At 44.8% G+C, this 14,380-nt stretch overlaps 1 protein-coding gene across 1 annotated transcript; it reads right to left on the bottom strand.

The window, feature by feature from the left end:
• Positions 1 to 13,487: 13,487 nt before the first annotated feature.
• Positions 13,488 to 14,074, bottom strand: LOC132141860 (caskin-1-like). Its single transcript, XM_059551523.1, has 2 exons — positions 13,711 to 14,074; positions 13,488 to 13,603 (listed from the first exon to the last, which is right to left on the bottom strand). The coding sequence occupies exons 1-2, from the start codon at positions 13,932 to 13,934 to the stop codon at positions 13,507 to 13,509; spliced, it is 321 nt and encodes a 106-aa protein (XP_059407506.1). The 5' UTR covers positions 13,935 to 14,074; the 3' UTR covers positions 13,488 to 13,506.
• Positions 14,075 to 14,380: the final 306 nt, after the last annotated feature.

Raw genomic sequence — 14,380 nt, 5'->3', positions numbered from 1 at the left:
GCAGTAGCCTACTAATGTGACAATGTATATCTTAAATTTGGCCGGGAGCCCACGGCAAAGCGGAACAAGGTCCGTTTCATGGCGTTCCGACACACATCGGAGTGAAAGACAGAAAGGAAATTGAGTTTTTTCTTTTATATTTCATTGTTTTGAATAAATTAGTTTTATGAGGTGAACCAATATTTTGTTTTGTAGAATGCCATTTAATGTAATTAATTTCACTGAATTAAGTAGGGTACTGTCAGGGTTTAAAATCAGGGCTCTGTCACAAAACCATGAATAACACTAGACTGGAGTGACAGAACCCTGACAGGGTACGGTACTTATCCCATTTAATATTTCTGTCAAAGCCAATTTAGTTTAAATTAATTAATGAATTAAACAGGAGCCAATTCTTAAAATCTGTCCTATACAACAAATTACTAAATATTTGATATACAAACAATATTTTTGTTAGTAGATTTTTTTCAACTTACCCCCAGGGAGTGCGCCTCCATGGTCTGCCAAATTCTGTAAAAAGAATATGATATCAGTATGCAAAGAGCAATTTAAGAAGTTTGTCAAGTTTACCAAATGAGATTAGAGGAAAGATTAGAGATTATTATTTCTCAGTATGTGAAAGTATAAACAAGACTTTTAGGTTGGTTTTGAAACTCAATTTAATAAAATATGACAAGCTTTTTAACATTCAATCCTTAAAACAACAAATACCTTATTTTCATATTAATACTAGTCTTTTTTAAAGACTATAGTAACTATAAGACTAGTAAATAGTGTATTTTGCTATCTGGGTATCTACAAACACGATTCCAAAAAAGGAACTTCCTGTTCCATAACCAGAGCCTGCTCGGGACCCACCGGCATGGGTGAAACCCCGTTGAATTGAGGTGGAGGAGAACCAAACTGAATTGTGTAGCCTCTTTCTACAGTGTACAGGACCCATTGAGACATATTTGACAGTAGTTTCCACGCTGCTAAATGATCTACTAAGGGAGTCAGTCTTTCGATACTGACCTCTGGTGTAATCAGAACAGCTAGCTCAGTGCCCTGTAACGGCGGACCAGCAGGAGACAACCGCACTAACCATTCTAGAGACCTCCGCCCAGGCGGCGAGCCACTCAGCACCGCTACGTTTCTGGGGGAGAGTGTTGCGCCCTGTAACTCTAGCAGGCTTGGCAGAATGATCTCCTGAGGGCACTGAGGCGAGACGGACACCGTGTAATGTGGTGTAACTCGCTGCACCACAGAGGGGACTGCCCTCATAAGCCCCAGGCCAGTGGCGTCAGGGCTTATTGGCCGAGGACCTCTTAGCCTTAAGTACGGTCCACAGATCCGGCTTCGACGTGGGAGGAACCGCTGGAATGCCGCCACCTGCTTGCGAGCCTCCTGGCACCTGTCCACGAGAGAATTAACAGTGTCGCCGAACAGGCCTGAGGACACAAGCGGGGCGTCCATGAGATAAACCCTGTCCTTTTCTCTCATGTCGGACAGGGTGAGCCACAAATGTCTCTCTGCTGCCACCATTGCTGCCATAGACCGCCCAATAGCACGAGTGGTCTCTTAGGGAGCGCGGAGAGACAAATCAGTGGTCCTTCTGAGCTCCGTGATATCCTCAGATCTCACATGCTCTTGCTCATCTAAATCTTTCAGCAGATTGGCTTGGTATGCCTGTAACACCGCCATGGTGTGCAGACACGTACCAGCCTGAACCGCTGCGGTGTATCCCTTGACCACCAGCACTGATGTTGTGCGCAGCGGCTTGGAGGGCAGCGCCGGAGCCTGTAATGACGATGCCGCACCGGGAGACAGATAGCTCGCGAGTGTCTGTTCAACACAGGGCATCGCCTTATAACCGCGCTCATTCATCCCCGCTACATTGCTGTAGTGATCAGAAACGGGGATGAAGAGGTGGAAAAAGATAGGGACTCGCCCGTCTCCATTCCCTCTGCCAAATCCAACTGCGAACCCCACAAGCGAGATCGCCACTCCGTCCTGGCAGAAGCGGGACCAGTGCCGCGGGGAACGCTAGCGAAGGCTTACTCGGTGAAGAGAGCCCTCTGAGAATGGAAAACATGCAGGGCAAGCCGCTCACAATGCGGGCAGTCAGCCCCCCCGAGAGCCGAGTCTGCATGCTCCGCTCCCAGGCAAAAAAATGCACAAACTGTGTGTATCCCAGCCTGAGATGTAGCGAGGACAGGGAGGGACACACAGTCTGAAACGCTGCTTGCCTTCGCCAATTTTGTGTTTGGTCTTGGAGGGTGCTTTTGGCATACTTTTGGGGGACAACAAACAACACTAAATAAGACTCACAAACATAAATGTTTTGAACAGTACACACAAACAGATCGCTTGCTGAAGACAGAAGACTGATGCCGACTGCGCCTGTCGTGCTTTTATGCTTCCTGGTCTCTGACGTCACCCGCCTATGACGTCTCGCCCATCCATTGGATTGATTACACACATGATTCAGAGACGTCACGCTGGGGGCGTTCACCAATCGTTCTCGATCATAGACAGTAAAAGAAATGGACACAGCGACCCCATTGGATTCAACGGAGACAAGTGAAGTCAATTAGAAGCACGCACTTCCTGGGGGTCGGGTGTACTGCGCAGACTCAAACTGAACTTGATGACGTAAATGTCACGTGAGCAGTCTGTAAGTCTTCTAACCGCTGTGCCTAGAGAAATCTGAATCACCCACAGAATCTTGCTGACATTGTTGATATTGTCCCATTGCTTTTATGGACTCTTTGGGCTTCTCCCTTGACTTCATGCCTCCACATCACCCTGGTTGCCTCATAGACAGTAAAAGATTGCCTGCGAGCTTCTCCTCCTGTCCATACGTTAAATACGTTAGAGAGTCGCAGGTTATGACGCAATCGATTGCCTATTTTTTACAAAAACTGCTTCTACGGGGCCACAACGTAAGATACAAGGTAATGGGGCTTTTTATACATTTTCGTGCTTCTTTAGAAATAATGAATGGACAAATGGAGTCTTTAAATGCCTCAGATGTAAAGTTATTCGCTGTCAAAGTAACGCCAAAATGAATGGGAGTCAATGGAATGCTAACAGCAGGTGGGGGTCCGCTAGCCAATGGCAGCGCCCAGGGGTGCTTCAAAAAATATGAAACCCTGCCCCCCTGTTCTCAACGCAGCTCGAGTTCCTGAAGAGGAACCGCAATGACGTGAAAGTCGAGAACATTCGATGAAATTGCTGTCGTTGTGTCCGCTCTAGAAGTTAAATAATAGTGAAGACCTTCTACAAACATTTAATGTAACTATGTCTAAAAGACAATTGGTAAGATTATTTAGGAGCAGAAAAATTATTTGCAGTAAATTAGTGTTTGGATTGGAATAATATCAATGCTTGAATATTATCACAATTGTCTAGGTCTTGTAATACTAAAAAGCCTGTGTCTGCACCCTAATAATGTTAGAACGTTAGAAAACGATTAAAAGTGTATTGGAATTAAATGTGCATGGTCCTGCTGCTCGACCTTAATAAAAACAAAAATAAAATACGCAATAAATGGAGAGATTACAGATTAAATATGGTCCAAACAATCATTTGTTAAGAATTCAGCAGATCTGCAGTCAAGAAGTCAGGAAATAACATTTGTACTACATTTAAAATTTTACATAATTTCAAATATAAGAATAGAGATTAAAAATGAGAAGTGATAATATTTATAAACAAGAAAATCTTGTAACACCAAAATACCTTTTAGTTTTGTATTTAGTCTATTTTATTTTAATCGGCTCACCGGATTCCGTGTCTTCTGTCGATTGTGATCCTCCCATTTTTCCGTTTTCCCTTTGTATTCTCTGCAAATACTAAGTCTGTATGATAACGCAAGTTATGTAAATTCAATACAGATTGATATGAATGCTTTCGTCTTTTGTTCTTCTGTGTCTTCCGTGTGTGTCAAGAGTAGGGCTCGTTCACACATTCCAACCTGTACCCTTTCACTTTCACTTTTAAACAAAACAATGTGTTTAGTACATAATAAATAGGCTAATAATGTCCTATGTAAAAGGCACCAAATGAGGTTTGTTGAAAGTTATTGGACTGTGTATTTTTTTGTTTTGTTTGTAAAATTAGAAAATAACCTAGAACAATAAACATTTGAAAATATTGGTAACTTGTCTTAATGGTAATTTATGAAATGACTGGATAAAGAAATGCTTCTCCCTTAAGACTCCAAAAATATTGTACAAGCAATCTGCATAGTATCAATAAATGTGACGTGACTTGAGTGCTGAATTGCAGATATGTGCAAACCATGGAGTCCGTTTAATCTGGAGCAGATTCACAAGTCATAGTGTCATCAAGTACAGGCAGCCCAGAGCTATTGGGGGGGCTACAACATTTCTGCCTGAGGGTCCCTGCCATTTTAAGCAAATACATGATAAAATATCCAGGTTATTATACTTTAAAGTAATTATTATGAAAAAAAAAACACAACGAGCAACATTGGCATGAGTTTGGGGTTGGGCTTTCTTTTTGTCCAGCCAATGGAAAATGGGGGATTGTTTGGAAAACAGGAAACATTTGTTATTTGATCAATTCCATTTAGCAGTGGTGCATAAATTGCACACTGGAACCACATTTTATGGTATATGGATCTGCAAAGTCCAAGGAAAGGACAATATCTAAAAGTTAACTTTTTTCTTTTTTTGTTGTTAGATAAATGTGTATATTATTTGTGTAAGACAAATTAATTATGCATTGCGTATGCATATTATGAACCACTGCAAATAGAAGCATAAAAAGTTTAATATCATTCCTTAATATGAAATAAAAAATGCTTGACTAAACGCTCGGATGCCACTGTGCTTATAATCATAACAATTTATTTCTATTAATTCCACATACAGTATTCTCAATGTTTTTCACATGAAAGAGGTCTTTGATGATTTTTTTCACCAGGGTCAGACAAACACGTTAGCCATCATTTACACAAAATATCAAATGATTATTATACATTTTTACACTGTAAAAGATTTTATACTCCAACATCTATTCCACTGACTTTACAGGGTCAAAATCAAGGATGACATTGTCATGATTGTCGGATGTTGTATCTGTTACGGATCACTCAGAGACAGAGGAGTAACAGATGAGTATTTATTTTAAAGACACAAGCAGAGGAGCAGGAAGTGAGGAGTGGATGGGTGTTGGGATCCGTGCCGGGAAGGTAGTGACCACACACACGCACCGTAGGGGTTTGGAGGATCTTGGAGGCAATACTTGAAGAGAAGATGGAAGAAGAGTCTTCGGAGGTTATCCTTGGAGAGAAGGTAAGGGGAGGAGTTAGTCCTAATAGTTAGCGCACAGGAATGATCTTGTCGCGAACGTGACCGGACAATGACTAGGTGCGTGTGTGTGGCTTTTATGGTGCTGTGGTGGATGTCTGGTGATGAGAATCAGGTGGTGATGGTCAGAACTCAGGTGAGGGTGTGCGCCGTGATTGTGTGGAGGTGGAACCTGGTGTGTTTGTGACAGTACCCCCCTCCCCAGGGCCCGCTCCTGAGGGCCGGGGACCCCGACGTCGTGGTGGGCGTCCTCTACCCCTGGGAGCTGGTCGGTTGGGGTGTCTGGAGTGGAAGGTATCCAGCAAGGTGGGGTCCAAGATGTCGTTGCGTGGGACCCAGGAGCGTTCCTCTGGACCGTATCCTTCCCAGTCCACTAAGTACTCCAGCTGCCCACCACGCCGCCGGGAGTCCAGGATGTCCTTGACCGAGTAGGCTGCGCCGTCATCTAGGAGGAGAGGAGGGGGGGCTTCCATCTCGCCAGGTTCTGTGGAGGGAAGAACAGAAGGATGGTGAGGTTTCAGGAGTGAGACATGGAAAGTGGGGTGAATCCGGTACTCGGGGGGAAGTTGAAGTTTGTAGGTGACCAGATTCATCTGCTAGGTGATTGTAAACGGGCCAATGAACCTGGGACTAAGCTTGCGGCAGGGTAGACGCAGGCGTATGTCCCGGGTAGACAGCCAGACCTTCTGACCGGGTTGGTACTGGGGGGCCTCGGAACGGCGAAGGTCGGCTGCCGTCCTGCGTCTACGGAGCGCCCGTTGCAGTTGGTGATGGGCCGCGTCCCATACCCTCTCGCTCTCCCGGAACCAATAGTCGACCGCGGGAACATCAGAGGGCTCTCCAGACCAGGGGAAAAGAGGTGGCTGGTAGCCGAGTACGCACTGGAAGGGTGTGAGTCCGGTGGTGGGTTGACGGAGGGAGTTCTGTGCGTACTCGGCCCACCCCAGGAATTGGTTTCAGGAATTCTGGTGGCCGTGACAGAAGGTACGTAGGAAGCGTCCGATCTCCTGGACCTTTCTTTCTGTCTGCCCGTTGGACTGTGGGTGGTAGCCGGAGGACAGGCTGATGACCACACCTAGGAGGGAGTGAAATGCTTTCCATACCCGGGAGATGAATTGGGGGCCCCGATCCGACACTATGTCCTCTGGAATGCCGAAGTACCTGAAGACATGGTTAAACATCAGTTCTGCCGTTTCCATGGCAGTGGGGAGACCCTTCAGAGGAAGAAGACGACAAGCTTTAGAAAATCTATCCACAACAATCAGAATACATGTGTTGTTGTCAGAGGGAGGAAGGTCTGTCATGAAATCCACTCCTAGGTGTGACCACGGGCGATTGGGAACGGGCAGAGGATGGAGTTTGCCAGATGGTAGATGGCGAGGACTCTTGGACATGGCGCAGCTGTTACATCCACTCACGTACCTTCTGACATCCGAGGCCATGTTGGGCCACCAGAAGCATTCCCGTAGCAACGAGAGGGTTTCATTGACCCCCGGGTGACCAGTGCCAAGTGATGTATGGGTGGCGTGGATGAGAGGAGTGTGACGTGTCCTAGGGATGTACTGGTGTCCTGGTGGGCAACCCGGCGGAGTGTTGTTAGGAGCTTCGGCTGGAGGTAGGGTCTCTGCAGACCAAGTGATAGGGGCAACTATTACCTTGTCCGGGAGGATGGGTTCGGGGTTCTCAGACCTCTCTTTCGGGTGAGTAACATCTGGACAGAGCATCGGCCTTAACATTCTTTGCCCCAGGGCGGTAGGTGATGGAGAACTGGAAGCGGGTGAAGAATAGCGCCCAGGGGGCTTGTCTGGGGTTGAGTCTCTTGGCTGCTCTAAGGTATTCCAGATTTTTATGGTCAGTGAGAACTTGAAAAGGATGTTTGGCTCCCTCCAGCCAATGTCTCCACTCCTCCAGGGCAAGCTTGATGGCAAGTAGCTCCCTGTTACCAATGTCGTAATTTACCTTCGCCGGGTTGAGCTTCCTGGACAAGAAGGCACATGGATGGAGGCGGCTGGGCGTCCCCTGCTGCTGAGACAGGACCGCACCCACTCCGGTGGTAGAGGCGTCCACCTCCACGACGAATGCATCATGCATCCCCATGCGGGTTGGGATGCATGAGGAGTGGGGCGGTCGTAAAGGCCAGCTTCAAGGCCTGGAAGGCTTCGGTGGCGGCAGGAGTCCATGACAGGGACTTGGGCTTCTGACGAAGGAGGTTGGTTAGAGGACTGGTGATGGTACTAAAATTCTGAATGAATCGTCTATAGAAGTTAGCGAAGCCAAGGAATCGCTGCAGTTCCTTTATGGTGGTAGGAATGGGCCAATCCCGGACGGCGCTTACCTTCCCCTCGTCCATCCGGATGCCACTGCGGTCGATGGTATAGCCAAGGAACTGCACTGAGGGCTGATGGAATGAGCATTTCTCTGCTTTTAGGTAGAGCTGGAAGTCCCTCAGGCGTTGCAAGACCTCCGCAACGTGGCGTTGATGTTCAGCCTGGCTCCGGGAGTATATCAAGATGTCATCGATATAGACTAGGACGAATTGATGGAGGAAATCCCGGAGCACCTCATGCATGAAGTCCTGGAATACGGAGGGGGCGTTTACTAGCCCATACGGCATAACACAGTATTCGTAGTGACCAGTAGGGGTGATGAAGGCGGTCTTCCACTCGTCCCCCTCACGTATCCGGATGAGGTTATATGCGCTGCGGAGGTCCAACTTGGAGAACACAGTGGCACCACGGAGATGTTCTAGGGCCGCTGGGACGAGGGGAAGAGGATAGCGAAACTTCTGAGTTATCTTGTTAAGGGCTCTATAATCTATACATGGCCGTAAACCTCCATCCTTCTTGGCCATGAAGAAGAAACTCGAAGCAGCAGGGGAGGTAGATGGGCGGATGTATCCTTGAGCCAGCGCCTCCCTGATGTAATCCTCCATGGCCTTCTCCTCGGGAACGGATAGGGGATAGATCCGTCCCCTAGGCACAGTCCCATGGCAGGTGTGGAGGCAGCTTGGAGGCCCGCTTCGGGCAGAAGACGTCACTGAAGGGGGCGTAGCACTGGGTATGGAGATGGACTGGTTGACGACAGGGCTTTCAATAGAGGTGGAGTAGACTGGTAGTGGCTCGGGGGGACGTTCCACAGGAACTGGACAGCCGGAGATACATGATTGAAAGCAGGCCTCGCCCCACTTCAGGATTTCTCTGGTCTTCCAGGAGATCACCGGGTTGTGCTGCTCCATCCATGGGCGCCCTAGGATGACGTCAGCGGTGGAATCCTCCAGAACCAGCAGAGAGATGTCCTCTCGGTGTAGGAGTCCAGTTTGGAGGGAGATTGGGCCCACGCAGTGGCGTACATACTTCTTGCTTAACGGCCTGCCGGTGATGGTGTGGATTTGGTAAGCGGCCGGCGTGGCCGCGGTTGGGAGCCTGAGCTGACGGCAGAGGGCGCCGGAGATGAAGTTGCCGGCTGACCCAGAATCGAGGAGGGCGGAAACTGGAAGAGACACATCAGCCGCAGTAAGTGTCACAACAGTGGTGAGTGGTTTCATTTGATATCGTGAAGGAAGGATGGCACTCACCATGGCACGAGGTGGATGAACAGGGGAACCCAGCTATGGAATGCCCCGAGGCTGCACAGTATAGACAGAGATTCTGGGCCAGCCGTCTTTGACGCTCCGCCATCGTGAGGCGGTATGAGTCCACTAACATGGGCTCGCTGGCTGGTTCTGGGGAGCTGACGTTCTCTGGTCGGCAGAGCGGAGAGGAGGAATGCGCCTGGCCCTGGTGCTCTACTAAGCACGACTGCATACGAGTGGCGAAGCAGATGGACAGCTGGATGAATCGCTCGAGGCCGATGGTATCCTCATATGCAGCGAGATGCAACCGCACTCTGGGTTCCAGTCCTTGGCGATAGGTAGTGAGAAGGGCCTGTTCGTTCCACCCACTAGAGGCCGCCAGAGTTCTGAACTGCAAGGCATAATCATTGACAGACATATTCCCTTGTTTCAAATTGTATAGTCTCTCACCTATCGAGGAGTCCCAGGCAGGTTTGCCGAAAACTTCTCGGAAATGTTCGATGAAGCTAGAATATGACTGTGTTACAGGGTTATTCTGGGTCCAGAGAGAATCTGCCCACTGTAATGCCTTGCCTTGCAACTGGGAGATAATAATAAACAAAAGAAACAAAAAACTATTGCGATTTCTTTGATCAATTTTGTGATTGTGACACAATATTGTGACCGATATGCTTTTACAGTCATAAATGCATTCAGGATTAATTTGAAACATATTTTCAAAAGAAAACCAATTAGATCTCTATCAAAAAATTGTAACGTCTCTAGAACAGACATAAGTCAAAATTATCACTATAGTATAATTATATTATATTATAACTATATTATAACAAAATGTATAGACTTATGGCAAAAAAAATACATCCCGTGTCCAGGGACTTATTTTTTTCTTTTTTGCCATGCAATGTTCATGGAGCTCATTAATTGTAGCGGTGCCTCAGGTGTTTGCAGTGTGTATACAGTATGTGTAAGCGGTCAGCAGCGAGAGCGCATAAATATAACGAGAAAGCACATTAAAAAAATTCTCTCTGTGCTCTTGTATTTGATATTAATTATTTTCTCACGTTTTCATTTCTAGCCTTTTACCGCATGCAGTGTGAATGCTCTGATCTGTTAACATGGGCTCGGAAAAAGGCGCATCACAGACAGAGTGTGTGAACCTGGAGTAAGGGATATGCCCAGTCTGTTCCGTTCTCGCTCTAGGAGCGCTGCATTCTGATTGGATCGGATAGCATACCGCGGGAGTGATATAGAAATCGCGCACGCTCAAATCGTGATTTTATAGCGATTTCTATTAATCGCACAGCCCTATAATGAACTGGCAATGAACAGAAAATAACTCGGGCTGGCACCGCTCAGCAAAACGGGAAGACCAGATCCAGGCAGAGCTCGGCAGCGGGTAGACAGCAGAGCAAGCAGTCAGGAGGAAACACAACGAGAAGGGTATTCCTGCACAACCGGGGGCTGCAGTTTCAGGACCGCAGTTATGGGACCGCAGCTTTAGGACCCTAGTTTTTTTGTGACAGCGCCACCTACCGTACTGGATCAACACTAATTAAAGATGGACGACGTGTTCAGCAATCAGACGGTGAGTACCGATATTTAATTAAGTTTAATTTTATAACGTTTTAACAGTGCGAAGATTACATAGTGAGAACTGCTAACTATGAATTAATGATTAATTCCCACCAAATAAAGAATTTGTGAGCTAGTTTTATTAATTACTACGACGTTAATTCGTGGCCATGATTTCATAAATACTTGTTGAGTTTTAATGACGAATTATTATAAGTGAACCTAGCCTGCACATTAATTAAACTTATTAGATGACAAGAGTATGGTTGATGTAAGGTTTGTAAGATTTACCTGCAGCTTAATGTATTAGTGTGAATACTGGCTTAATAGTCGTTGTTTTACCATATTTATGTATAAAATATCTTTCATAATTAAACTGCACTGACTGCCTAGTTGCAGTATGTGTTAGCCTGTTGTTTTGGCATTGTTTTGCAATGATGAATGAGGCGTTTGGCAATTTTAATAGCTTGTTACAATTTGGCCTAATCTGCAGGTCTACTCCACACAAACAGTAATAATTCATAATAAATAATAATTCATTACATTTATATAGCGCTATTCTAGGCACTCAAAGCGCTTACATTGTCAGGGGGTATCTCCTCATCCACCACCAGTGTGCAGCATCCACCTGGATGATGCGACGGCAGCCATAGTGCGCCAGAACACCCACCACACACCAGCTTACTGGTGGAGAGGAGACAGAGTGATGAAGCCAATCAGCAGATATGGGAATTGTTAGGAGGCCATGATGGTCGGAGGCCAATGGGCGAATTTAGCCAGGATGCCGAGGTCACACCTCTACTCTTTTCGAGACAACCTAGTTTTCTCAGGAGGTCTCCCATTCAGGTACTGACCAAGCTCAGCCCTGCTAAACTTTACTGGGAAACTGATCTTGGGCTCCAGGGTGATATGGCTGCTGGCAGTCCATTGATATCATGTGTTCGTTTCTGTCATGTTCTGCATGGCCAATATGAAGTGATTTTATGGATTTGGTTAGGCTCATTGTAGGACAGATGATTAAAAAAGGCACTAGGGATATTTTCATGATCTCAAAATATTCTAACAAGTAGGCTCTCTCTTTTTCAAGATAAATATATCAATCCAAAAAGGGAGATCCCCGCCCTAATTGAAGATATGCACCACATGCTGCAAGGACTTTCACTTTTCATATATATATATATATATTCCAGTTGAATATGTTAAACAAATGTTTCTTATTTATCTCTCTCTCTCGCTCTCTCTTTCTCTAGAGTTCAAGCCTACAGCCATTCTATCCATGCAGCAACTGATGGAAAAGGGGTTCACTTTGGTGCTGTTGTGATGTTGTCGCAAAAATGACATATATATATATTCCAACTTTAACTTATCCGATAATGAGCTAATTCACCTTAAGGAGGTTAATCAATATACTGTATAATTCAAGAGACTAAGACTTTTAAGGTTCTTCATTTTTTACAATTGTTTTAAAATTGATATACATCAATTTTACAAAATTGATATTTCATTTATATTTTGTGTAAATTCATGTTTAAATTTAAAATTGTGACTCAAAGCACACTTAGTAATTAACCTCTGCTGCATTTTGAATCAAAAATCACATTTAAAAACAAATACTACTGAGAATAATATATTGATGCTATATACAAAGTAACATGACTGCAAACTAAACCAACAGGGTTCTAGAACTGCGGTCCTGAAACTGCAGCCATTGCTATATCGTCCAGTACGATAGGTGGCGCTGTCACGAAAAACTAGGGTCCTAGAACTGTGGTCCTAGATCTGCGGTCCTGAATCTGCAGCCTCCGGTTGTGCAGGAACATACTGAACACACATTGAACACAACAGCCATTTATGCATGTTTGAATTTGTTGTTCTGTAGCATATGCAGCAAAAATATTTAAGATAAATTGGTGGTTTATTCTTAAACCAATCAGCGAGCTCGAATAGTGGAAGCATAGTAACAGTTTAATATTTATTTTTTGTTATTTAATTATAGATATGAAATTATGTTATGTTATGACTTAGACATTTTTACATATATTAACAAAGTAATTGTCGGCCCACCTGCAATACCACCGTGACCCACTATGGGGCCGCGGACCACAGGTTGAAAACCACTGCTCTAGACTATCAATGATAACTAAAACCTATATGTCATATATACACTATTCTTTCCAGCATCTTATTCTGTATTCTGACTATAACTATGTATTACACTTTGGGCAGGTTTGGATTTGTCAATGCAAGAACTTTACTACACAGTCCACATTCACACACACTGACAACAACAACAACAATAATAACATACATAAAGATTACAATATACCCATTTTAAGTCTTTAAGGTAAAATATACCTCTTTAAAGCATTTCTTCATTATATTTCAAGGGACCAAAGTCACATTTGTCGAATTTCGATTTTCAGGGTCATAAATGGGGCTGTGCTTTTCATATATATATATATTTTTTTCAGTAACTTGTACAGCTGAAGACCACAAAGTGAAATTTATAGTTCCTCTTTACATGTGGACAAGCTCATAGCAGAGATCAATACAGAACAGAACAATACAGCTTCCTAACATCGTAAAAGAGAATATGATGTACCTTTACTGCTCTAAGCACTGTCATCAAAATAAATATTCATTGATATTCAACCCTCAACCCACATATAGTACATACATATACACACTCATACATATTAGCATTTCTCTCCTTAAATTATATTTAGAAATCTTGTCACATAGTCTCTCTTAAAATTGTGCTTATCTCTGGAAGCAGCATGACAGCAGGTCACATTCGCAGGCCAGAATATTTTTTGCAGTACCTACTCTGGCAACTAGAGGAAAGGCTGGTGGAGAATGAAAGAGGCTTGATGTCAGTCAATAATTATATCTTAGGCTTTTTCTCAGAGATGCTCAATTGTAGTATGACTTTTAAACATGTTGGAATGGAAGAGCATAATTTGCCCTATTGAGTTTCCAATCCTGCTGAGTTGGCATCCCAGTGGTCTTCACACTCCTAATGGACTCTCATATACCTCTTTGTTTTTAATCTAGCATGGCCTCCAACTGGTCCGCAAGATCATCAAACATGCTGCCAATATCATCAAGAATGTTGACTGTGCTCTTGTTGTACACAATGGTGCTGAGAAGGAAAATAAATCAGAATAGACAGAATGGAAGAGATTTCAACAAATAACATCATTTGCAGAAGAAAGTTTGTTTTAGTGTCAGAAATATCTAGTTTTGTACCTGTCATCTTTCTTAATCTTCTCCTCCACCACTTCTAGAGCAGCAGCAAAGGAGGCACTGGTCTCCTCCAGTCTGAGTTGTACCATGTCCCCTGAAGCAGATCCCTCAGTTTCAGCAACCTTCAATAACCCTTGGCTTTCCACCTCTGTCTGTCTTCTATCTCCATCTTGTGGTTCACCCTCTACTTGTGTCTGCCTGGCTACACCTACCTTCCTCCTGCTCATTACCACTGGTCCTGCTCCCTCCCCTATCTCTGAAATCAGGCCATGTTAACCTCAAAATGTTGGATCCACCTGGATCAGACCTGTCCTTTCCATTCTAGCAATTCCAATTTTCTCTACTCTTTCTTGCTTCCTAACACCATCTTCCTCTCTCTGTTTCTCTACATTGGGTTTCACAAGGTGCTCGTCCCCCAAGATGTGTGGGGTCCTACATGGATTGGCTCATCTTTGCCTCATGTAGATCATCATCAGGCTGCTTATGAGAGTCATAAAATTCACTGATTGTGTTATATGACTATCGGAATCCAGAACTTCACGGTTCTGCCGCAGAAGTTAATGGCTTGCTTGGGAACAGGTAAAACATCAAAACCCAGCTGGGCATCAGTACTCACCATTCAAACATGTTAATGCAGTGCATAGTTCACAATTATTTTGTCTACCCAGTTACA

Source organism: Carassius carassius, chromosome 6 (genome assembly GCF_963082965.1).
Source record: "Carassius carassius chromosome 6, fCarCar2.1, whole genome shotgun sequence".
NCBI lineage: Eukaryota > Metazoa > Chordata > Actinopteri > Cypriniformes > Cyprinidae > Carassius > Carassius carassius.
This window is presented reverse-complemented; position numbering and strand designations above follow the sequence as displayed.

What these genes read in the sequence shown, in the direction of transcription:
- LOC132141860 (XM_059551523.1), bottom strand. Translation starts at nt 13,934, where the DNA reads ATGAGCAGGAGGAAGGTAGGTGTAGCCAGGCAGACACAAGTAGAGGGT. An exon ending in AAGATTAAGAAAGATGACAG is followed by an intron (nt 13,604 to 13,710) that starts GTACAAAACTAG and finishes TTTCCTTCTCAG; the next exon opens with CACCATTGTGTACAACAAGA.